At 35.7% G+C, this 27,538-nt stretch overlaps 1 protein-coding gene across 1 annotated transcript in view; it reads left to right on the top strand.

The window, feature by feature from the left end:
• Nucleotides 1–27,538, top strand: part of ASCC3 (activating signal cointegrator 1 complex subunit 3) — a 362,528-nt gene that overhangs the window by 320,378 nt on the left and 14,612 nt on the right. Inside the window, exon 37 of the mRNA XM_002714874.6 lies at nucleotides 11,715–11,939. Within this exon, the coding sequence (XP_002714920.3) occupies nucleotides 11,715–11,939 (225 nt within the window). The remainder of the gene's footprint in view (nucleotides 1–11,714; nucleotides 11,940–27,538) is intronic.

The following is a 27,538-nucleotide window of genomic DNA, read 5'->3' on the forward strand; positions in this document are numbered from 1 at the left end:
TTTTAAAAAGTACTTCCCCTTATTAAAGGAATTCAATTCAGATTTGAGTCCTGGCATCTCTCCCTTCCTTGATTTTTTTTTAAAATCATTTCTACTGTCTTTGAGCTCACTTGTACCCTCCTCAAGACCCCTTCCTGACACCCCCCCCTCGTTACAATGTGTACCTCTTTCTTATAGTACTTATCCAGGTGCCATCTTTACATTTATCTGTGGTCTATTTTGATTAATATCTGCCTACCCACCAGACTACAGAGCTCTGCAAGACAGGGGGTCATGCTTGTTTTTGTACACCTTTGTGAATATACATCAATAATATATGCTAGATAAATATTTGATACTAAAAACTACCCAACACAGTAAGACCTCGCCCATTATGGAAATTAAAATCTAATTTGTATTAAAATGTATATTATTTTTGCAAAGAAATTAAGCAACCTTAGTTTAAAAAAATTGCGTTATTCATTGAGAAGAGGTGGCACTGAGTTCAGTGTTTTAGTGTGGTTACTATTTTGGGGTGACCTGCATTAGAGATTTGATAGTCCTCTAATTAAACTTAGACGCCACTACTGCAGCGCATTTTCTCCAACTTAACATGTACTCAGCTGTTAGCCGACTCATCTGATACTGATACTGCTGGCAGTGAGCAACTTCACAATCCTGGTGAAGAAGGGGATTAAAGCAATAAATCGGGTAATTCAAGCAGAATTGGCACGCTTTAGAGAATGGAGGGGTCACATCTTACAGAGAGATGAGAATCTAACCTGAAGTAAGGAAATAAAACAGAAATCACCTAAGAACAAAGACACTTGAAAATAACCCCACAAGTACAGTAAGCCTGATTTTGTGTAGTCAACCCTGTTCTGATGTGCTGCTTCCCAGTGACAACACCATTAGTTTTCCCTCAAACATTGTAGCACACCAGTGTTTCTTTAGTACCAAATGAAGTAGTTGTCTTGCATGTAGAAGTCATCGTTTATGAAAAATGTGTCTCTTTGAATACTAGAATAATACTCAGGTGCACTTACAGACATATTTGGGAGCTAAGACTGGGAAATGTGTTGTTGCCTCTCAGTCTCTTGTTTGATCTCTCTCTCCTCTTCCTCTTTCTCTCCTGCACCCCTACCCTTACTGGGGATAAGGGTGATTGATGGTGCAGATCATTAAACTTGATCAAGAATGTGGCGAGGTAAGTGGATAATTTAGATAATACTATTAATTAATACATTCAGACAAATTCATACTTACTATATTTTTATTTGAATTAACTTTCATATAATTGGTGTCATCCTGTTTCCTACATATCTGAAACCTGGAGAGCCAATTCCATTTGCAATATTAGAGAAGCTGTTGCATTTTCCTCTAGTAAAATATCAAAAAGAATCATTTTTACAGACGGTATAAAGAAGAGAGAGAAATCGATGAATGAATTTTTAGACTCTGAAACAGATTTAAAGTTAGTTTCTTCTCCCTCCCTACCTCCACCCAACTGTCTGGATTATTGTTCTCTCTTTAAGTGTATTTTACATACCCGACACAAAGCTCCTGCCCACTGAGTGTTCCCAACTTCTCAGCTATTAATAGCACTTATCATTCTCATCCCTGAGGCTTAAACCTCAGACCCTCCTTATCTGTCCTGGAATGCAGGAAAACTCTCCTCTTCTATAAATTGTTCCAAGCCTAGAACAAACACTGTCTCTTCTGGGAAACTTTCCAACACGCCCAGTTTTCTTCAGTGCTCTTCTCTGGATAATAGTACTTTATTCTATACTTGAAATAATTATTCATCTATATAAATTGCTACCCCAAATATGATTTTAATTCCCTTGAAGGAAGAGATCATGATTTAGATTTCTGAGCCATCTTCTTCCTTCATGTGTTGATTTTTTTCTACACGAATTGGCAAGTCTGAGAAGATAAGTAGAACTGATGATGAGGAATTGGATGGAACCCAGACATTGGGTTGAGATGGATTAGTAAGCAGTTGATAGTGCATCAGTTCTGAATTTTACCTGAAATCCAAAACAATAACAGCACTGTCATTCATTTATAGCAGGTCCTTCAATTTGAGCTCACCAGTTTCCCTCCCATTACAGGCTTTTGTATATACATGTGTGGGTTCAAAACTGTTATTTTTGCATTATCTATCAAATCCATTTTTCCATGGCTTTTTCGAAGCCCTGTTGTACTGTTCCTAAAATACTCTTCACTTCTCTCTTTACCTCATTGATATGGGCTTATGCAGGGTGTCTTAGCTTAACTCCTTGTCCTGCAGGAAGCCCTCCCAATAAACCTTTGTCGGATGTCTTTGCAAAACTCCTTCATGTTTCTGTATATCTCTTCTATGTTTTTGCCTTTGTAATTTTTATTTTAAATTTTTCAAATAACAGAAAATCATTGAGAAGAGTTCAATAAGGACATGTAAATTTAACTTCTTAACATTTTTCCTAATTCACATCATATGAAAATATTATATAAATACAAATATGTGCTATTTTTCTTGAAAGCAGAAATATTATGTAAGATGAGATTCATGCCAAAGGTCATAAAGTGAAAAAAGAAACATATATTAATATGGGGGTATAATTCAGTGAATCTGACATTTCTAAATATAAACAAAATGTGACATCTATACATTTTAATATGTATATTATACTTCCACATATGAGAGAAAACAAATGGAATCTGTGTTTGAATTATCTCACTTAACGTAAGCTCCACTCATTTTGTTGCAAATGTTAGGGTTTCATTCTTTTTTATGACTGAATAGTATTTTATAGAGTGTGTGTGTGTGTGTGTGTGTGTGTGTGTGATATAAAGGGTATTTCCTTTATGAGATCGTCAGTTGATAGGTGTCTAGATTGATCTTTGCTGTTGTGAATTGAGGGGCAATAAACATGGGAGTTCAGGTATCACTTTTATGTGCTGACTTCATTTCCTTTGGATCTACTTCTGAAAGTGAGATTGTTGGGTCATATATTAGACTTCTTTTTTAGTTTTTTGAGGAAACTTGGTGTTTTTCCATAATAACTATGCTAATTTGCATTTCCACCAACAGTGTGCTGAGTCTCCCGTTTCTTCTTGTCCATTTGTTATTTTTTTGCTTTTGGATGAAAGCCATTTTAACTAGAGTGAGATAATAACTCCTTGAAGTTTTTATTTGCAGTTCCCTGGCAGCTAATGATACAGAGAATTTTTTTTTCATGTGTTTATTGGCCACTTACATTTCTTCTTTTGAAAAATCTGTATTCAGATCCTTTTCCTGTTTCTTTTTGCTAGATTATTTTATTGACTTATTCATTCATTTATTTACTTATTTAAAAAGCAGAGTGAGAGAGAGATATTCCATCTACTGGTTCACTCCTCAAGTTGCCACAACAGTGAGGGCTGGGCCCAGCTGAAACCAAGAGCCAGGAACTACATCCAGGTCTCCCACCTGGCAGGCATCTACTGCATCCCAGGCACATTAATGGGGAGCTGGATCAGAATCAGAGTAGTCGGGACTCAAACTGGCTCTTTGATGTGGGGTGCCCATATCATAAGTGGTCGCTTAACACTGTGCTACAACATACAGTCCTCTTCCCTCATTTTGTAACTGTATTGTTTTGTTGTTGTTCAGTTTCTTCAGCTCCTTATATTTTCTTGATATTACTCCCTTGCCAGATGCATATTTTGGTATTTGTGCTGCTAACACAGGCACATTATCAGATGCATGGTTTGCATTCTGTCAGAAGTCTCTTTACTCTGTTCCTTCCTTTTCTGTGCAGAAGCTTCTTAGTTTGATATAATCTCATTCACCTATCTTTGATTTTATTGCCTATGCTTTTTGGGGTCTTAGCCAAAAAGTCATTGCTTTTGCCAATGTCTTGGAGAGTTTCCCCCTGTTTTCCTCATATTTTCAGTTGCAGGTCTTATGTTTGGATCATTGATCTAGTTTGAGTTTATTTTTGTATAAAGTGTAAGGTAGGGGTCTTGTTTTGAATTACTGCATGTGAAAATCTAGTTTTCCCAGAACAACTTATTGAAGAGACTATCCTTTTTTCCAGGGAATGTTTTTAGCACATCTGTCAGAGGTGTGTTGGTTATAAGTTTTTCTTAGGAAGACCATTATTGATATTTAAAAATGCTACTGGTTTTTATTATATATCCTGCAACTTTGTTGAATTTTCTTTTTTTAATTTATTTATTATTTAGTAAATATAAATTTTCAAAGTACAGTTAATGGATTACAATGGCTTCCCCCCCCATAATTTCCTTCCCACTCACACCCCTCCCATCTCCCGCTCCCTCTCCCATTCCGTTCACATCAAGATTCATTTTCAATTATTTTTATGTGCAGAAGATCAATTCAGTATATATTAAGTAAAGATTTCGTCAGTTTGCACCCACACAGAAAGTACTAGTTATAGCATTACTTCACATTGTACAACACATTAAGGACAGATCCCACATGAGGAGTAAGTACACAATGACTCCTGTTGTTGACTTAACAATTTGACACTCTTGTTTATGGCTTCAGTAATCTTCCTAGGCTCTAGTCATGAGTTGCCAAGGCTATGGTAGCCTTTTGAGTTCGCCGACTTCAATCTTATTCCGACAGGGTCATAGTCAAAGTGAAAGTTCTCTCCTCCCTTCAGAGAAAGGTACCTCCTTCTTTAATGGCCCCGTTCTTTCCACTGGGATCTCACTCGCAGAGATCTTCCATTTAGGTCTTCTTTTTTTTTTTTTTTTTTTTTTTCCCCAGGGTGCCAGGGTGTCTTGCTTCCCATGCCTAAAATATTCTCATGGGCTCTTCAGCCATATCCGAATGCCTTAAGAGCTGATTCTGAGGCCAGAGTGCTGTTTAGGACATCTGCCATTCTATGAGTCTACTGTGCATCCCACTTCCCATGATGGATCGTTCTCTCCCTTTTTGATTCTATCAGCTAGTATTAGCAGACACTAGACTTGTTTGTGTGATCCCTTTGACTTTTAGACCTATCAGTGTGATCAATTGTGAACTGAAATTGATCACTTGGACTAGTGAGATGGCATTGGTACATGCCACCTTGATGGGATTGTATTGGGATCCCCTGGTATGATTCTAACTCCACCATTTGGGGCAAGTCCGATTGAGCATGTCCCAAATTGTACATCTCCTCCCTCTCTTATTCCCACTCTTATATTTAACAGGGATCACTTTTCAGTTAAAATTTAAACACCTAAGAATAATTGTGTGTTAATCACAGAGTTCAACCAATAGTACTAGAACAAAACAAAGAGAAAATACTAAAATGGATAAAGTATTACATTGTACATCAACAGTCAGGACAAGAGCTGATCAAGTCACTGTTTCTCATAGTTTCCATTTCACTTCAACAGGTTTCCCCTTTGGTGCTCAGTTAGTTGTCGCCAATCAGGGAGAACATATGATATTTGTCCCTTTGGGACTGGCTTAATTCACTCAGCATAATGTTTTCCAGATTCCTCCATCTTGTTGCAAATGACCGGATTTTGTTGTTTTTGACTGCTGTATAGTATTCTATAGAGTACATGTCCCATAATTTCTTCATCCAGTCTACTGTTGATGGGCATTCATAGTCTCCTGTTGAGAGTCTTTTTTTACCTACATAGAGAATCATGTCATCTCTAAATGGGAATAATTTAGCTGTCTTCTTTCCAATTTGTATACCCTTAATTCCTTTCTCTTGCCTAATGGCTGTTATTAAAACTTGCAGAACTGTATTGAATAAGAAGGTGAGAGTGGGCATCCTTTTCTGGCTCTGGATCTTAGTGGGAATGCTTTCAGCTTTTCACCACTCAGTAGAGTGTTGACTGTGAACTTGTCATATATAGGCTTTATTGTGTTGACGTATGTTCCTTTTATACCAAAGGCTACAGCAAAGGCTGTCTTTGCATCTGTTAAGATAATCATACCATTATTATCCTTCATTCTGTTGATATGATATGTCACATTTATTGATTCACATATGTTGAACCATCCCTGCATCACTGGGATAAATTTCACTTGGTCTAGCTGGATGATCTTTCTGATCTGTTGTTGAATAGGAGTATATATATATATATATTTTTTGTTCCTGTTGGTCTAGATTCTTCACTCAACATAATTGAGTCTCATCTATGTTTTGGCAATTATTAATTATTCTTATTGGTGAATAGAATCCCATTGTATGAATGTAACACAATTGTTTATCCTGCAACTTTGATGGAAATTTTGTTTATTTATGAATTTTTGCTTTACTCATAATACGGCTGTCAGCTGCAGTGGACAAGCCTTGGTTTGGGTGTATACTTCTCTTGAGTAAATCCCTAGCAAGAGAAGGCTGGATCCTATAATAGGTATATGTTGAATGCTTTAAGAAAGCACATTTATATTCCCATGTGCTGTGTATGGAAGTTGCAGTTCTTACCAAATTCTCTCCAATACTTGGTATGTTAATTATTTTTATTTTGACCATTCTAACTTTTATGTTCCTAAAAACTAATAATATTATAAATCCTTACATAAAATAGCTGTTAAAATATCTTGCCCATTCTTTACTGGATTGTTTATTATTTCACTGTTCTGTTTTGATCTGATACATTTTGAGTGAATGTTTTAATAGTATAAGATAGGGATCAAAGTTTCCTTTTTTTTTTTTTTTTGACACGTGTGTATCCAGTTATTTTACTGCCATTCTTGAAAAGACTATTCTTTCTTGACTGTTTTGCCCATGAGCCTGTGTCAAAATTGCTGTCCATGTTTATGTGTGTTTATTTCTGGACTCCTTATTCTATCCCAGTAGGTATTTTTGATTTATGTAGCTTTACAGTAAATTTTGAAATCCAGTAATACTAGCCCTTAATTTTGGTCTTTTTTCTGAGTTTCAGCTATTCTAGGTTCTTTGCATTTCCATCCAAATATTGGGAACAACCTGACTTTTGCAATGGTTTTTATTGGGGCTATATTAGATCAGTTTGGGTAAGAGTAGGGAATGTATTTCCATTTAGTTCAATCAAAACTTCTGCACAGGTACTGCAATCACAGATGCACATATCCCACATGGTGTCTTAACCACTGTGCCAAACTCCTAACTCTGTGAGAAGGCTTTTAACTACAAATTTAATTTCTTTAATACATGTGGGGATTTTTCAGGTTGTGTATTTCTTCTTGAGTGAGCCTTGGAAACTGTATCTTTGAAGGAATTTTTCCATTTTTGTCTCAGTTTTTATATTTTATAGGCATGGAGTTACTCATATTATTATCCTTTTGGTATTTGTGAAACATGTAGCTATGCCATCCCTCTCATTCCTGACTTAGGTATGAGTATTCTCTCTCTTTTTCCTTATCTGTCTGCAAGAGGGTTATAAATTGTGTTGATCTTTGCAAAAAACTTTTTGTCTCATTGATTTTCTCCATTGTTTTTCTGTTTCCTATTTGAATTATTTTCATTTTAATTTTTTTATTATTCCCATTTCTTATTAGTTGAGTTTACTTTGCTCTTCTTTTTTCTGTTTCTGGAGGTATTAACTAAAGTCATTGATGATGTTTCTTCAATTCTAATTAGATAATTATTTTTTTTAATTAGTTTATGTATTTGAAAGGCAGAGTTTACAGAGAGTCAGAAGCAGAGAGAGCGAGAGGTCTTCCACCCACTTATTCACTCCCCAAATGCCCGCAATAGTTGGAGCTGTGCTGATCTGAAGCCAGAAGCCAGGAGCTCCTTCTGGATCTCCCACATGGGTACAGGGGCCCAAGCACATGGGCCATCTTCCACTGCTTTCCCAGGCCATAGCAAAGAGCTATATCAGAAACTAAGCATACCTTTAAATAAATAAATAAATCTTTAAATAAATAAATAAATATAACCTAAGTACTGCCCTAGTGACAGTCCACAAATTCTGATGTTTTTATTTTCAATTGAAAATAATTTCTAATGTCTCTTTTCATTTCTTCTTTGAGTCATAGGTTACTTAGAGGAGTTTTATTTATTTCCAAATATATGGGAGTTTTCCAGATACCTGTCTGGCTTCTCATTTAATTCTATTGTTGTCAGAATACGACCTGAAACTTATTTTGTGATCCAGAATATGATGTATCTCAGTAAATGTTTTTGAGAATAATGTTAGTCAAGTATTTATTTTATCAGTTTCTGAAAGATAAAACTGTTATTTGGGGCATAATGGTTTCAGACTGTTGTGTCTTGTTGATTGGTTTATCTCTTTATCATTATGAAAGAGCCATCTTTATCCTTGATATTATTCTTTGCTGGAATCTATTATGTCTGAAGTTTATGTTATCATTCCACTTTTCTTTTGACTAGTGCTAACATAATGTATCTTTTCCTATACTTTCACTTTTAATGGGTTTGTCTTTATATATCTATATACAAATATATAGAGACAGGTATATGAAACGTGTGTACGTGTGTGTTTTATATTGGCATTATAGAGTTGTCATGCTTCATGATGCAGACAATGTGTCACTTAAAGCTATTTAGACCATTTACATTTAATGTGATTTCTTTAAAGATTTATTTTAGATATTTGAAAGGCACAGTTACAAAAAGAGGGAGAGTTAGAGAGGGAAAGATAAGAGATCTTCTATCCACCGGTTCACTCCCCCAAAATGGCTGCAACAGCTGTAGCTGGGCCAATCCGAAGTTAGGAGCCATTAGCTTCTTTTGGGTCTCCCACATAGGTGCAGGGGCCCAAACCCTTGGGCCACCTCCCATTGCTTTCCCTGCCACATTAGCAGAGAGCTAGATTGGAAATAGAGTTAGCAGGGACTCCAACCAGTACCCATGTGGGATGCTGGCTCTGTAGACAGAGGTTTAACCTGGTATGCCACAGTGCCAGCTCCTAATGATTATTTATATGCCTAGGATAAATGTGTACTTTTACCATTTGCTGTTCAGAAATTTTTTTTGACTAATTTAATTTCATTATGGTGTGAAAATATACTTTTTAATACCCATTTTTTTCTTTTTTCCTCTTTTGTTCTCTCTTTTTCTTATCTTGTTTTGGATTATTTCTAGTTTTTCATGTTTACTTACTAATTGTAGCCATTGTGTTTTACTGTTGTAGTCATTACTTTAGGAGTCACATTACTTATTTTTAACCTATCACAGTCTCCCTTCAATTGGTATTTTACTACTCCATATGTGTCATAAAAGAACCTTACATTTATACCTCCATTTCTTCCTTAGTAGGCATTATGGGACTGTATTGTATTTTTCACTTTTGCATATGTTACAGACTCCATGGTGTATTATTTTGCTTTAATATTAAAATAATAACTGTAAATTCTTATATACTCGTATTTGTCCACGCAATTACCATTTCCAGTGCTCTTCTTTCTTTTTTGTAGATCCATATTTTAATGAGGTATCATTTATCTCCTGTCAAATAACATCCTTTAACACTTTTTTAATGCAGGTCTGCTGCATTATTTCAGCTCTTGTATGACTGAAAATCCTTCTATACTGCAGATCTTTGTTTTTATCTTTTAGTACATTGAAAAAGATGCTGTTCCCACTGTTATCTTTCTGCATATTTTCTGATGACAAATCTGTTACACTGCTTATCTTTGTTTTTTGTATCTAATGAATTTTTCTTCTGGTTGCTTTTCATATTTTCTCTTTATCAGTAATATGGAATAATTCAATGCTGAATCATGATGATGTAGTTTTCTTTATTTTTCTTTGAAGTTGATTGAAATTCTTAAGTCTCTATATCTATAATTTGCATCAAATTGCAATTTCCCAACCATTATTTCTTCAAATATTTTATGCCCTTCTTCCCCCAGTGTTCATCACACCACTTGCAGTTGCGTCACAACTCAGTGATGCTATGTCATCTTTAAAATTCTTTTCTCTCTCTTTCATCTTTAATAGTTTTTGTTGATGGCTTTAAGCTTGTTAATATTTTCTTCTTCAATGTGTATTCTTCTGTTAATAAAACCCAGTATAGTTTTCATCTCAAACATCGTAGTTTTTATCTCTAGAAATTTGATTCATTATCCTTAACATTTTCATCATAAAGAATACAGTTGGCAATAACTTTCAATGGCCTTGCCTGCTAATTCTAAGAACCTAGTCAGTTCTAGGTCAGTTTCCAGGCACTGTTTAGTCTCCTCATTATTGATCCTGTTTTCCCGCTTTTTTCAAAGCTAGAATCATTAATTGAATGCCAGACGTTGTGAATTTCATCTTTTTTCTTGAGTGCTGTGTATTTTTTATTTGCGTAAATCATCTTGAGCTTTGCTCTGGAAATCTTAATTACTTTGAAGCTAATTGACCATTTTATGTCTTGCTTTTATCATATGTTACGTTGGCCCAGAGTAGCACTCATTGTTGAGCTAATTGTTCTCTACTGCTTAGACAAGATTTTCCTTCACTACCCTATACCCTGTGAATTCTGATTTGAATGGGGGGAAGAAGCACCATCATACCTGGTACTGTGTGAGTGCTAGATGCTGTTCACTATAATTCTTTTATATTATTCTTTCCCCAACTTTGGATAGTCTCTTCACATGCCACCACTATTCAGTCCTGTGCTGAAAATTCAAGGAGGCTCCTTTGCAGTCAGATCTCTGGAGTGTTCTCCCTCTTTCCTTCTCTTTCTTCCCCCTACCCCTTCTTCTTCCTGTGCAGTGTCCTCCTTTGGTACCCTGTTGTATAAACTTCAGCTGCTTTCATCTCTGTACACTTTGAGTTTCATTTCCTTAATTCAGGAAGTCTTCAATGTCCACTTGAATCCCCCCTGTCTGCATCACAACCTGGAAACTCCATGTAGAAAACTGAGGCAATAATAGGAGTTACTTAATTGCTTTTCTGTATCTCATGGATCACTCTTTCATAGTCTTGTGTTCATTTGAAGAACATTGGTTCATGTTTTTTTTTTTTTTTTTTTGGGGGGGGGTTGGGGAATAGGGAGGGAGTTGACTACAAAAGGAGGATAAATCCAGTTCCTACTACTAAATCAAATCCTATCAAACAAAGTACATCAGACTTTTTAAATAGATATGTCTAGTTCTGTTTAATTGATTCAGTTAGAGGTCCTTATTGACTAGCATCATGGAAGCTACTTTTCACTACTAAACCTTACTAAACCTAAGATGAAAAATCAAAGCACAAGATTTTGCAGAACATATTCCAGAATAAGTTGATTAATGTAATAATTTGCTAAAATTCTTAATGGTCCCTCTCATCACCATTTTCTCACTTTGCCTCTCCTGTCTGCACCCCTTTCTCCAGCTTTACCTTATTTCTTCCATTCTTCTTCTAGATCCTAACTGAAACATGACTTTTCCAAAGCGCCATCCCTAATACTGTCTTCATTTCTCTATATCTGCCATACCATTAAATTATACTTTATAGAATTTGTCTTATCTTCTCTGATAGGCTCTCAATTTCTGGTCCACTGCAGTAGCCTCACCGTTATAGAATGGTGTGAAGTCTAGAAGGTTCTCTGGTATTTTTGTTGACTGTGTAAATGCAAAAGAATATCCATGAATTTTAGATATATTGTACCTTACCAGCTTTTACTTATGTATTAATGATAACATGGAACAAAACAGATTTCTAAGGGATATGCTTAATATTGTGGTTTTTCTAAACTGTACTTGAAATAAACATCAATAGTTAAAGCTAAGAAGTGCATTAATTATTATACCTTTGATATAGCACATAAACTCACACATGTTTATAACTAATAGGTATGTGGATTTTTTTCAGGATGCAGAAGAATACACAGATTTGCCAGTAAGACACAATGAAGATCATATGAATAGTGAACTGGCAAAATGTCTTCCCATTGAGTTAAATCCTCATTCATTTGACAGCCCACACACCAAAGCACATCTGCTGCTTCAAGCACATCTCAGCCGAGCCATGCTGCCCTGCCCAGATTATGACACTGATACCAAAACAGTGTTGGACCAAGCTCTCAGAGTATGTCAGGTATGAAAATCATTTCTTATACCTGCATTGTCTCCTATAATTTCTATCGTTTTCTATCCTACTTTATGATAATGTGTTCTAGAATTTTAAAAATTATTGTGTCATTGTAGAGAAATACCTAGTGAACCAAATAAAAATTTCCAAAGGAAAAGCGAATGTAAATGAAATAAGATGACCATTTTAGTCATTCATTCAAGGAAAACAGTATGTGTCAAGTACTTTTCAAGGCACTGAACAAGACAGAAAATTCTCTGCTGTTATGGACTTTGAGCCAAGCTAGGGAAGGCTGACAAGTATACATTTTAAAATAAGTGCTATTTTTAAAAAGTATTCAAGCATGGTAAATGAAATGTAGAGCAAGATAGAGGGTTCTGTGTTGTGCTATTTTTATGTAGTTTTTAGGGATTATCTCACTGATAAGATAATAGTTAAAAAAGGATTAAAGGAAGAGAATGATGCCATGGGTTTGTGGATGGGTATATCCTGAGCATAAACACAGTCAAGTGCAAAGGCTGTGTTGTAAGGAGTTACTTGTAATATTTAAGGAAGATGTAGAAACCATTCTATAAAAGATGGAAGGATATGGTTGGAAGTGAGGCCAGATGTAGATAAAATTGGGTCAGTAAACTGTGGTAAGGATTTTGGATTTTACTAAGAACACTGGCTCATTAATGGCTATATCAGTTATATCTATCAATATTTTCCATATTAATCAAAACATTAATTTTTTAAAATTTAATCACTTTTTTATAATATCAGTAGTAGGCTTGTTACATGTTCACATAAATATAATTTTTCATGAAAAATATTTTCCAAAACAAAAAAATTGAAAAAAATGGCATTGTTTTACATTTTAAGAACTCTAATATCCAGCTTAATAGGGGTATATAAGTGCTTCATAATTTTCATGGAAAATTAATGAAACTATAAGTTTATCTTGTTGAAAAAATTGTGAAATCCATGCATACAAGAATTCTTCAAAAAGTTCATAGAGAAAGCAAGGATTTAACCTAGTGGTTAGGATGCTGGTTAATACAGAGAACCTGATACCCAGCTCTGGCTCGTAACTCCAGCTTCTCGCTAATGCAAGACCCTAGAATGGCTCAAGTAATTATATTCCTGCCACCCTTATGGGAAACCTGGAACTCATTCCTCGTTCCTGTTTTCAGCCCTAGCTGTTACAAACATTTGAGGAATAATACAATGGAAGAGAATTCTCTGTCTTTCAATCTGTATCTCTCTCTGCCTTTCAAATAACTAAATAGTTTTAATTCATAGCAAATATGTATTATGAAAAAACTTGACATGTGCTTAAAAATTTTGTACCAAAATAAACATATCTTTTAATTTTATTTTTCCATGAACTTTTTGAAGTTTCCCCAAATATTTCATTTTACAATCAACACAAAGTGTCTATTATATTTTTAATTGAAGAGAATAGTGTTTTGATTGCCATTTTATATTTGTGAGTATTCTTTGATGCCATAAAACATGACAAGTGTATTTCTTGAAGCTTAGTTACAATGTGGAATCTGAAACTTTATCACTAATGTGTTTATACCTCAAATGCTGTAGAGCTAAACAATAATGATAGTAGCTGGCCCAGGTTAGTGTGGATCAAGTTAATGAGTATTGGTTGAATCCTAAATATATTTTTTTTAAGGAATACTAACAGGATCTGATAATGGATTGGCCAAGGGTTTTCAGAGAAAACAAAGAACTAAAGAAAATTCCAACACTTTTTTCCAGAGAAGCTGGGAGGATAGAGCTGCCATTTACAGGGAAATGAGTTTTGATGGCAGAAGTACACGTGTACTATAGGGCTGAGCTATGAGGGGTCTTGATTTTCTACATTATACCTTTTTTAGCCATTTCTATAATGAAAAGTAACTCTAAGAATTTTCAGAAGACTTAAAATGTTTTTAGTGGTAGAGTAAGTCTATCCATAAAGATAAGTGTACCAAGGGCATGCATTATGACATTACTTGAAATGTAAAGCCTTGGAAATAACCTAAGTATCCTATTATTGAGCACTGTAAAATATTAGAATTTCATCTATGAATTCCACATTTATATCCATATAGGTAGTTTATATCCATAAGATAACATACATGAAAGTTCATGGGAAATGGATTATATGTTTATTTTAGTGTAAAATGTTTTGAAATCCTTACTTTTTTTTCATAATACACATTTTCCATGGACTTTTTGAAGACTCTTCATATGTACAATTTCAAAAATATTTTGCAGCAAAATAAAATTCCGTTTTAACTCCATTTTCCACATACTTTGTGAAGTATCCTTATCGCTAGAGAAAATATGCAGAATAACTCTACCAGAAGATTAATAGTATCCTCTGTGGGCAGCTGGATTTCCTGTGATTTTTAGCTGCTTCTTCGTGCATTTCTAAATGATTTGAATGTTTTCAAGTGAACCTGTAGTATTTTTATTTTAAAAATTCACAATTTTTTTTACTTTAAAAACTCAAAATGTTTTATAAAATACAGTAGGCATCAGCTACCCAAAATTAGAAAGGAGAGGAAGTAAGGCTATAATAAACACATAAATTTTTTTGACACCCTTTTGTAACTAACACATGGTTTACCTCTCTAGAAAGATGATTTACCACTCCTTATTAGTCACACTTTACAAACAAAGGTTAAAGTTCCTAAATCCTTAGCTATGGCTCTGGATACTCAATTTGTGTTTCCTGTAGCTTTTTTTTTTTCCCTTCAAGCACTGACTTGTTAATGTTAATGAACCCTGACATAAGAAAGAGTTGGATAGAAGTTGCAGGAGAAATTAGTTTTTGCATATTACTTACATATGATTAACTCATAGCTACTTTCATTTTCAGCACTCAGTCAATAATGACTCAAAAGCATAATAATAAAGCAAGCCCCAAAGGAGTGGGTGTCTAAATTTACCATCAGGTACTTTTAGCTCCTATTAGATATTTTATATACAGCTTTATGGGATGATATTTATATTTCTTGAATATTTCTGATCTCTCTAAATAGCATCTAAAGAGAAATAGTTCATTCTTTAATTATCAAACTAGTAGAATTTGTTGTTGATAGTTTGGAAAAACATATTAAAATTAAATGGTTAGTGTATCTTCAATCCCAAGAATGAGGTGCTTTTGTTTTTTCAATGAGTTTAATTTTTGTCAAATTTGCATTTCAAAATAATTAGACAAGTATAAAACATTTGTAAAATACTATAATGAAATTGTTGTATACCGTTCACTTAGCTTCTTCTAATGTTAATGTCTTACCTCAGGACTGATCCAGTCCTATTGATTATCTGCATATCTCATTCAAATTTTATCAATATGAATTTTATCCTATTATGTCCTTTTCATGTTCCAGAATCCCACATTACATTTAGTGATCCTGCCTCCTTAGTTTCCTTGTCTTTCTTGGCACTTTTGAAAAGTATGGACCAGTTATTTTGTAGAGTTGCCCCACAGTTTGGAGTTGGGTGATGTTTCCATATGATTACATTCAAGTTCCCTGTTTTTGGCCAGAGTACAACAGTGATGATAGTTTGTCCTCATAGTATGTCATACCAGGAAGCTTATGTCATGGATCTGCCCATTACTGATAATGTTAAGTATGCATTTGAGGTTGTATCTTTCTGCTTTTCCTGTGATAGTCATAGTCACTTTTATTTCTTTTGTAATTAGTAAGTGTTTTGTGGGAGGTGTGTTGAGGCTATGTTAATATGTTGTGTCTTGTCATACTCTCCTATATTGTCAACATGCAATAATGCTGTTTTTCTGAAACAGTGATTACTGTTGTGACTTTCTATTTCCAACATTCCTGGAATTATACTATAAAGAAGAATTTTCCCTTCTCCCCCTTTTTTTTTTTTTTTGCTTTATTAGATTATTTAGTTATGGAAGTACTGACTTACGGATGTTTGTATCATGCTATTGAGTAAAACACACTGCTGTCATTTTCTCTTTTGTCCCAGAGTCAACCATGCAGAGCCTGTCAGGCTTGTGGCTGAATCTTTTTGACATGCCCTCAGTGTTGCTTACATTCTAGCAGCTTGTACTTTCTTGGCACCATGTCTAAAATCAGCAGTTTTTCCAAAAAGCCTTAATTCCTTTTTGTTAGGCAATGATATTCAGCACTGAAATCTGAGGGCTTACTACACGCCATCTCTACTTGGGTGTCTTTGCTTCCAGACCATGCATACATACATGGACATCCATGTCTGTTTGTAGATCTGTTTGACTCTGTGTGTATGGAAAAGACTATGTTTATAATTCTGGTATCTCAAATTTCAGTCCAATATCAAAGGATTCATTTTAGTCTCCCCCCTCCTTTTTTTAACTTAACCCTTTTTACCTGTAATATACCTGGTTGTCATTAATAAAAATATAGTTTCCTTTATCCTCGATCTTAGAATATTCATGATGTTGTTTCACTACTACTAACCCTTACTCCTAAAAAAAAGCAAATGTCTAACTAGAGCAATAGTTTATATTCAGTTCTCTTTTTGTCTTTGGAGGCTTTTTATTTGTACACTTTTATACGTATACATTTGCTCTTTTTCTTCTTTTACAACTTTTTAATTTTAATATTTTATCACATCAAATGAAACAGAACTTTGTAATGGCTACACCATATTCCTTCTTACAAGACATAATTGTTTAATGAGTCCCCCATTGCTAGGCATTTGTGTGTGCAATTTTCTTCTATTATAAGTTGTAAGCATTAATTTTAACCATTTGAAAGGTTCGACTTAACTTTTCAGAACCACCTAGAAAGAAACTTGATTTCAAAGAGATGACAACAGGGGGATGGCGCTATGGTGTAGAGGAATAAGCCTCCATCTGCTGTACTGGTATCCCTATAAGCACTGGTTTGAGTCCTGGCTGTTCAACTTCCAAACTTGCTTCATGCTAATGCTCCTGAGAAATCAGCAGAAAGATGGCTGAAGTGCTTGGGTTCCTGCAACCTCGTGGGAGACCCAGAAGAAGCTCCTCACTCATGGTTTCTGTCTGGCCCAGCCCTAGCCATTGCAGTCATTTGGGGAGTGAACCACTGGATGGAAAATTTCTCTCTCTCTCCCCCACCCCCACCATGTTTCATTGCCTTTCAAATAAGTAAATCTTTAAAAAGAGAGAGAGATGACAACCAGCCTTATATCCTAAATACTCTCATTCCTATAATTTCTTTGCAAGGTTGTGATAAAGGGAAACAAGCCCAGAGGGTGAAAGAATATTAAAGTTGTCCATGGAAAACTTTCAGAGAAAAATTAGAGTTGATAAAATTCTCTATTACTCGTTGGCTATTCTGATTTTTGTGTTCTGTTATTTAATCTTATATGTGAATTCTATTAGGCTCAGAAAACATTGGTTCAAGCAATTTTCCAAGCCACAGTCCTGAAGGCTGATTAAAAACTGTACTTCTCTCATGGGACACCACAATGATGTTGTGGTCTGTGGATGGCACTTAATGCCACCAGTCCTATCAGTTCTCCTTTATTGCCAATCTGGTGTAAGACCTTAGTCTAGCCTCAGGTGTTTGAGTGAAAATAGCACCTCACAAAAGAGTAGGGTGTTTGTTAGTCGATGGTTGTAAACAACAGGGGTGGACATTTGTCACAGTGGCTTAGATGTTGCTTGGTATACCCACATCCCATACAGAGTGCCTGGGACCGAGTCCTAACTCCACTCCCAAATCCAGCTTCCTGTTAATGGGCACTCTGGGAAGCAGCAGGCGATGGCTCAAAAAGCTGGGTCCCTGCCACTCTCATGGGAGACCAGGTTGGATTCCTGGCTCCTGGCTTCTGCCTGGCTCAGCCCCAGCCACTAAGGCATTCAGAGTTAACCAGTAGGTGGGAGACAGGAAACTGTGTGTGTGTGTGTGTGTGTGTTTTTCTTTCTTTCTCCCTCCCCCTCCCTCCCTCCCTCCCATCTTCCTCCTCGCTTTCTCTATAAAATAAATCAAATACAGTTTTTAAAATAGGTAACAATTTGAGAACTCAAAAGATCCATCTTAGAGTACTCACTCTTAGTAGTTATTTTATTCCCTTTATCATAGTAATTTAACACTCAAATTTGTATTCCTTTTATTTTATAGATGCATACTTTCTATTTGAGCCATGATTTAGATTAGGAAAACTGTAGTCTTGCCTACTTATAATCTGGGTAATCTTTCACCAAAGAAAAACAGTCTTGGTGGTAGTATCTTGAAGTCAGAATGCATAGTACAACCTGCCCTTGCTTCTTCTGTCCCATTTCAAATTAGGTGTCAAGCCCATTTGTGGTGTTTTCACTTTGACATGCTTTTGTCATGGTTCTTTGTTATATTTTACCACTCTAAACATTTCCATTTCTCTCTCTCCCAACAAAAATAAAAGTAAAAACCACTTATCTCAATTTGATTTGTAAACTGTATAATTATGAAGTTGTTTGCCTGTGCTCTTTCCCCTTTGAAGTCTTCTTGACTTCAAAGTCTTATATTTGTGAAATGTAGCAAATGAGGCAACATCCTTTCTGAACTGAATATACCAAAGAAAACCTTTTTGTTAGCCTTCATGCGAAATTTACAAATAATATTATTACTAGTTTCAGAACTGATGGTAAGTGGCTAGTGTTTTGAGTAGCTCTCTGCCACACACATCCTTTGCTAATCAAGGGAAAAAGAAGCAGATGTTCAGAGAAGTTTAAGTAACTCTGCTGAGGGTGATTTGTTTAGGCAGTCCCCACTGAAACCAAGTGGAAATTCTAGGATTCTTATTCCTGCTCTAATATCTCTGTTCATTTCTAAGTGCCACAGTTGTTTAAGTTAGAATCACCTTCATTTAAATTTTAAATATCTTAAATACAAGAATACTGAGAAAATAATATCAAAATACAGGTTTATGAGTTGGGTACCCTTCTACCTCCAGTAGGATATCTACAGAAACTGAGCTTTCCGACGTTCAGTGTAAAAGGGGAAACCGTGGCTCACTCAGTGAGCTGAAAACTGCCAGACTGTATGATTACAATTTTAGTTGTACTGACAAGTTGCTGAAAGTTTCCTTCCAGAATAGTAGGGGTCAGATTTACCTTACCCACCAGCTAAAGTTATCAGGACTGTAGCCTGTATTGGTCAGTACAACTAAAATTGTAATCATACAGTCTGTGTTTTTTAAAATTTATCATGAAGGACTTTTGCATCAGCACCCTAAAGACTACAAGATAATGATGTTAGTTCATGAAAAGAGAACAGAGAGAAATGTGACTGTACACTGATTAGAAAGCTCTCGAGAAACATATGCTTCCAAATTGAAATTGAAATTCAAGTATTTTTTATGCCAAATTATAACAGAATATTTGGCAAACTGTGCGCCCCCCCTGCACACCCTGCCCCCCCACCAAGAACAAGGCAGCCCATCATAACAGTGCGGGTAATGTTGATCATTCATTGAGGGCCTTCTATGTACCAGGCTCTGTCTTATAAAGATGGATTTAAAAATTGTACTCATGGTCTAGTGAGAATTTATTTTAAAATGTGAGAACTTCATAGGAATTTCTGTTTTCTTTTTAATCAAGAATTCCCACTAGACCATGAATAAAAATTTTTAATTAATCCCTCCTTCTCACTGTATACTCAAATCACCTCCTTTTAATTACTCTGGTTCCCTTTTCAACAGTCTGCCTATAATTACTTTAACCGTTTTCTAAGAGGGGCTTGTTAATATGATTGAATATTGTAACTGCTTTATTATACCACTCTACAGTGTCCAGTTGATATTGTGTTTGTATTTTTGTATCAACAGTTTATGATCCTTCTAAAGTTTTTATGTTATGCTGCAAAGACCAAAGAAGTAATCATTTGCTTCATCACATTCTCCCATAAAGCTATAATAATTGAAAATAATAGGAGAAAAAATCAGATTGCTGACACAGCCAGAAAGGAAGGAGGAATGCTTTCATAATTATGTAATATTACCATATAATAAAAAGTGTATCCACACAAGAACAGCTTCTGCATAGATTTATAAACACACACGTACATGCATTTTATGTTTCTTTTATTTTAAGTTTGACTCTCTGCTTAAGTTAGGTTCTCAGCTTCCTTCAGTGTCTTAGCACCACCACCACTGATGGGGCTCCCCTGGATGCAACCTCTTCTATTTTGGAAAACTTGAAACAACTAGTAGCAATAGGCAATCTCAGAAGTTTCTTGCCACCAAGATATGGGACAACTAATTACCCTAAAGATAGCAGGTGTCTCTGCAGTTGATGGTGAGTGCAGAGATCTGTTATCCTGCCACGGCACATGATAATACAGACTGTTCACGTTCCGCGTTCCGTTGCCTGAATGGAAATAGGCAAAGGTAAACCAGGACAGCTGCCTTGAAAATATTTTTGAGTCAGTGTCTGAAAGGAAAGCATTTAGGCAGCTGTGTTCTTCTGGGTAAGTTGTCCTTGTTTCCTAAATTCTTGCATCTAATTATAGTATAGGAGCACTTATTTTATATCATTTTGCTTAATGTCAAGTATTTTTTAACTACTGAGTTTCCAGCCCTTCTTCTCTTTCACACATGAGATAACATACAACTCATTCATAACTCAAACTAATGTCAAAATAGACTTTATCAGTTGTCATAAAGGTGCTACCAAAAAATAACTTTAATCAACTGCCTAAATAGAGGAAGGGGGTGGGAAAGTGTATGAATTGGACTGGTATACCATCCTCCATTCAGAGAAGCTTCCTAAATTCACAAAAACAAATCTTTAAAAGTTTATTGGTGTACTTATGGTTCTCAAGTTTCTCCTCTTAGTCTTTATTGGATTATATTTTCAAGGGGTGTTATTCTCCACCTTTAAAAATTCTCACAAAAAATAAAGTAAAAAAAAAAAAAAACTTTATTGGTGGAGGGGCCAGCGCCATGGCACAGTAGGTTAGTCCTCCACCTGCAGCACCAGCATCCCATACAAGCTCCTGTTCTAGTCCTGGCTGCCCCTCTTCCAAAACAGCTCTCTGCTATGGCCTGGGAAAGCAGTAGAAAATGGCCCAAGTCCTTGGGCCCGTGCACCCGCATGGGAGACTGGGAAGAAGCATATGGCTCCTGGCTTCAGATCGGCGCAGCTACGGCCCTTTGGCCATTTGGGGAGTGAACCAACGGAAGGGAGACCTTTCTCTCTGTCTCTCCCTCTCATTGTCTGTAACTCTACCTCTCAAATAAATAAATACATAAAAATCTATATATATATTTAAAAGTTTATTAGTGGAATTGTTCTTTCACCTTAACTTCAAACAATAATTTTACCTATTTATCTCTGTAACAACTTCTGATAAACTGAAGCATATTCCATTTCACATAACTAATATTATGTTTCTCCTATAACCCACAGTTATTCTAAAAACACAACATTTCATCTTCAATCTGTCTTTTAAAGTATGTTAACTGAAAGGTTTAAGGTGGGGGGGTGGGGGGCAGCGATTTGGTCTAGTGGTTAAGATGACAGTTAAGGGGGCCAGCATTGTGCTGTAGTAGGTGAAGCCTTCTCTGTGGCATCAGCACCCCATGTGAGTACCAGTTCAACTGCCCACTTCTGATCCAACTCCCTGCTAATGGTCTGGGAAATCAGTAGACGATAGCACAGGAGCATGGGAGAAACAGAAGAAGCCTCTGGCTCCTGGCTTTGAATCAGCCCAGCTCTTGCTGTTGTGGCCATTCAGGGAATTAATCAACAAGTGGAAGACCTCTCTCTCTAACTCAGTCTTTCAAATAAATAAGTATTTAAAATAAAAAAGGTGCCAGTTAAGGTGCCCATATCTCATATGGAATGCCTGGGTTCAGTACCCAGCTCTTAAGCTTTCTATTAATGAGCAGTCACGGCTCAAGTCATTGAGTTCCTACTTAATCTTTAGAAACGATGACCGAGTTCCTGGCTTGTGGATTCAGCCCAGCCCAGCCTCAACTATTTGTGGAGTAAGCCGACAGATAGAAATTTTATCTGTCTCTGTTTGTCATATAAAAAAAAGTTAGAGCTATGTGTATGTACATATGTATACATATATTAGTCTGAGAAAATTAAAAAATGAGATAAGAAAAAAATTCTTTTAAATGGAAGGTACCATAACTATAAACTGGTTCTCTGTTTCTGTTAACAAATAATTCCTGTTTGAGGTAAATTAAAAAGCATAGAAATGTTTGGTGATGCCAAGAGGTAGAACTGCCATGAGCAAAGCTAACATAACCTTCAAGGAGTGTTTACCTCAGGATGCACTAAGCACAAGCTCCATAGGTTAGGCATGTATTGAATAATGTCAAGCTCATTTAAATAAGCATTCCTGAGAATTACAATATCAACTGCACTTAGCAGTGGTATAGTCCAGGTATTATTGAGTTTATGAAAAGAAGTATTTGGTCAAATCCTTAATCCAATAATTATAAGAAATGTTTTTCATAAAAAAATGATAAAGTCTACTTTTTATTCTTAATAGAATCCTTTCAAAAATTTTTAATGCTTACAATTTGACCAAATAAAAATATTATCTTTAAGTAGGTAATGTACCACAGTTGGCTTCAGAATGTTTCTTCAAATCATTTCGAGGCAAAGGTAGGTGGATTGGATGTATACATCTTTTTATAGGTTTGTTTCAAGGAATATTAATAATATGAGCATACATTTGGAGGCTTTGTGTTATCCAGGATGTCCTAGAAGCTTATCAGTAGCTGTAATGTCACCAGCTGTTAAGGTGACTAGAGCACAATGCTTGGCATATGTACATCTTAGTATGTTGTAGGTGAATGGAATAAATATTTCACTTTTTCCTTTCTGGTTCTTTAATAGAATATTGAAAAGGGAAATTTATAGTGTACGGAGTCTCACAATATTTTTAAGATTTTCTGCCAAATCTGAATTGTCTACCAACAAATGAATGTACTTGTTACAAACAGTGTGACATTACCAAATTCATAGAGATCAGAGTGAAGTCTGATTCAAGCTGCTTTCCTGGCCAGACTGCCAGGAGTTCATATCTTGCCATAGAAGTCTGATAGAGTTGAATTAATAGACACCTATTTAAAAACAAATAATTCTGAATGATCTTAATTCTGTGTAATTACTCTTCCAAATGCAAAAGATTGACACTATGGCCATCATAGTTGTAGGTGGCCAAAGCAACAGTTTAACTCCACAGTACAATGCTCAATACACCACGTAAAACAAAGCACATTCCCCACTGGGAAAGCAACACAGAGCTCATGTATTTTGCATTTCCAAAACTAACACAAATGTGTGGATTTTGAGGTGTTAAACACCTTTACTTACTCTTGTGGGTTTACAAGCAATCTCCATTCAAGGACTATAATATAATTTAGAAGACTGTTTCCTCCTGGGTAACTTTACCTGTAAGCTTTGTATGACAATTGGTGATGGTTTATTGATGATATGACGCCATTATGAAGGATCCTTCTACCCCCAGCTCCTCTCCTCATACCCACATAACAACCCTTTTCCCGGTTGGGGCTGTAGGAAATGAGTAATGCTTAACCCATTTGTGTGATCAATTCACTTAAGCAGCTACTGTGAAATGTTAATCACAACTTTAATTTGTACTGCATTAGCATTTTGATTAACTTGTAGGCTTGCTAGCACACTTGAAGCGCTTTTACTCATAGTTACAGCTCGGAAATGACTTTTTGATTAATTAAGTTTGTTAGACAGCAGCTGAGCTTCCTGAATGCTAACCTTCTGGGGGTAAAAGTTCAGGAGAAAGTTACCATGAACAACTGTTGCTGTTGAAAAGGATTCTCATAAATGTACTTACAGCGTTTTCATTATTGACAAAATATTGTGTCATTACTTGCAACTGACCTGAACTTTTAAAGGAGTGTGCCTTTCTGTCAAGCAAGCTTTTTTTTTTCCAGGCTTTCCCATCATTGTAAAACTTCTGGGAACTCTTGAATTAAATAGCGCATTTTCTAGCAGATGTCTAGCAACTAATGTCTTAACAAGCTGCTGGGATGAATTTCCAGAGATTTTCTTCTTCAAACAAACTTCTTATTTGTAAATACTTTCATATTTCCACAAAAATTTCAAAGATAGCACGGAGTTCCCAAAAACCCTGAGACTTACTAATCCCCTAAAATCAGTATCTTAAATACAGAAGTAATATACATTTGTTAGAATTAATAAACCAATATTGATTGTTATTAACTTGCAGGCTTATTATAAAATTCCATAGTTGCACAGAACTCTTTAATTTTTACCTAGTATCCTTTTTTCTATTCTAGATTCTCATTCATGATAACACATTAACTTTATTTTTTTTTTTTTTAGTTTTTTTTAAAAGGCAAATTGACTGAGAGAGGACAAAGAGATCTCTCATGTGCTGATTCCACTCCCCAGTGGCTGCAACAGCAGGGCCTGCACCAGGCCAAAGCTAGGAGCCAAGAATTCAGTCCCAGTCTTCCATATGAGTAGAAGGAACCCAAGCACTTGTCATCATCCACTTCCTCCCAGGTGCATTAGCAGGAAGCTGGATTGGAAGCACAGAGTAGCCAGGACTTGACTGAAGAACTCCAGTTTGAGTTGTAGGCTGCCCTAGCAGACCTTAACTCACTGTGCCACAACACCTGCCCCCACATTAATTTTATTTAGTCCTCATGTCTCCTTAGGTGCCTCTTGACTATGACAGTTTCTCAGATGTTCTTTGTTTTTGATCTTTTCATAGTATGTTACATTCTCATGACATTCCATGAATAACCTGATCTTTATAAATAAATGCCATTTTTTCTCATTCAAGGCTAAAAGGATCTATTTCTTTTCAACTCTGATAATAGTGTATTACATAGCAACAGTATCTGCTGTTTCTACCTTTGTGATCTTATTTTCATGCGCTTGTTTTAATTCCCATACTATCAGTAGATAGTTAAGGTGAGTCTGAGGTGATGTAGGGAAAGGAGAAAAGTTTCTTTGAAGAGGAAGAAGGATAAAGAAGAAAGAAGAAAGGATACAAGTCTGTAGATGCTAAGAAGGGGAGAAATAGGCCAAAGTCTGTGTCTGGATCTTTATGTATAACCTACAGCCACTCTTTTTATTATTTTTTTTGTATTTTATTTAAGGTATACAAGTTTCATGTATTTCATATTTACATATTTAGGAACATACTGACACTTCCCACCCTACCTGACACTGAAGATTAAATTGACAGATTTTTAAGCTGAAGTTTAGATTTTAGGGGAAAGTTGAAACTAATGGATCTTAGGGCTAGATCAAATTATCCACCTATTAACATACTTTATTATGTACATTCAGTGATATCTTTTTTTTTTTCTTTTTAGAGGTTAAGGTCAGTGATTCTCTTTGCTTGCAATGAAGTTGATTAGATTTAACTTAATCGCAGTGCTCAGTGTTCCTATGATATCCTTGGATTATTTAAATCCAGAATTCAGTTGTGTTTCAAATGGTAAATGCAAGAAAAATAAATCTTGATACATAGTAACAATCAATTATAGATTAAATTCCTTTTCAATTGTAGATTTTCAAAACTTATATTGAGGGGAACAACAGTTAAGATGCTGTCAAGGACACCAACCTCCCATATCAAAGTGCGTAGATTTGAGTCCCAGCTCTACTTGAGATTCCAGCACCCTGCTAATGTGCACCAGTAGTTGGATCTCTCCTGTCTCCATTTAGGACACCCAGATTGAGTCCCAGGCTCCCGGCTGTGGCTTTGCCCAGCCCCAGCAGTGGGCACTTGAGGAGTGAATCAGGTGTTGTAAGATCTCTGTTTCTTTGCCTTTCAAGTAAAAATGTAAATAAATAAATACAAATCAAAAATCTTAGTGATGAAATTCATTCATAGAGATAATAATTAAGTACCTAATAATTCTGTCTACTATTTGTATTTTTCTGCCATGTAGGGAAAAAAGGACAGACATAATCCACCTCACATAGCTGTGGAAAGTACTTCTGCTTGCCTCATACTTGATATTTTTTTTAACTTTTATTTAATAAGTATAAATTTCCAAAGTACAACTTTTGGATTATAGCAGCTTTCCCCCCCCATAACCTCCCTCCTACCTGCAGCCATCCCATCTCCCACTCCCTCTCCCATCCCATTCACATCAAGATTCTTTTTCAATTATCTTTATGTATGGAAGATCAATTTAGTATATACTAAGTAAAGATTTCAACAGTTTGCACCCACACAGAAACACAAAGTATAAAGTACTGTTTGAGTACTAGTAATACCGTTAATTCACATTGTACAACACATTAAGGACAGAGATCCTACTTGGGGAGTAAGTGCACAGTGACTCCTGTTGTTGATTTAACAATTGACACTCTTATTTATGACGTCAGTAATCACCCAAGGCTCTTGTCATGAGCTGCCAAGGCTATGGAAGCCTTTTGAGTTCAGTGACTTTGATCTTATTCCAACAGGGTCATAGTCAAAGTGGAAGTTCTCTCCTCCCTTCAGAGAAAGGTACCTCCTTCTTTGATGGCCCATTCTTTCCGCTGAGCTCTCACTCACAGAGATCTTTCATTTAGGTCTTTTTTTTTTTTTTTTTTTTTTTTTTTTTTTTGCCACAGTGTCTTGGCTTTCCATGCCTGAAATACTCTCTTGGGCTTTTTAGCCAGATCCGAATGATATTGTTAACAATTAAATGAGAGCTATTTGTCAGAGAGTTTTATAATGTCTTTACTACTGTATAAATATTTTCATCAATTATGTGCATGCTGTCTACACATGATTATCTAACTATATTACTCTTTGGGGCTTTTCACAATAATTGTATGAAATTTACATTGTTGATATAAAGTATATAGGGAAAGAAATCAAGCTTAAAGTGTTAGGTTTTTTAAGATTGGTCTTCAAATGTAGAAGAAATATATCTGTAGACTTGGGTAAATCTGTGCTTTGCAGAGATAGCTACACAGCTGTGAAAATGTGGTGGAATTTGAACAAACCTAGTGTGCAAAAGAATTCTAGAAATTGGTTAAGAACAAACATCAAAAACGAGGTACACCCAAGTCATAATGCATGTCTCACCCCCCAGTACATTTCATTTTAGAAGGTTGTCCGTTTTCTAAATTCTAACTCTATTTTGGGCTTTTCTTTGTATTTTTGTTTGGTTTTGGTTTTGTTGTTGCTATTTTGTTTTGTCTTGCCTTTGCGTAAAGCCATATATTTGGATGTTCTTGGGTTTTCCCTATAAGGATGAGATCTCAGATTCATATTACATGTGTCTCTGTTTTTGGTCTTTGAGTCTTTCACTATCCTCCTCTCACTCCTTCCCCTCCTCTCCCCTCTCTTACTGTCTCAGATACAGGCAAGACACACACACTACCTTCATTTCACCATTTCCTTTGGAACTCCTGAGTTGGCTAATTCTTTCTTCCCCAACTGGGGTAGGGGGAGGGAAGAAAGAAGCAAAAGAGGGCGAGGAAAAGGAAGGCAGAAAAGAGAATCATTATTTTTTTAGAATTGTATCTATGAACTGTATTGAATCTGTTTTTTTAAAAAATAAAAATAAAAATAAATTGGGGGGAATAAAATAATGTTTCTTTCCATAAAAAAACAAAGCCAATCTCCTTGGGGGTCTCAGTCACTTCCTTCTCAGACTCCTGC

The sequence above is a fragment of the Oryctolagus cuniculus genome, chromosome 5 (genome assembly GCF_051225735.1).
Source record: "Oryctolagus cuniculus isolate XC-2025 breed Fujian yellow rabbit chromosome 5, ASM5122573v1, whole genome shotgun sequence".
Taxonomy (NCBI): Eukaryota; Metazoa; Chordata; class Mammalia; order Lagomorpha; family Leporidae; genus Oryctolagus; species Oryctolagus cuniculus.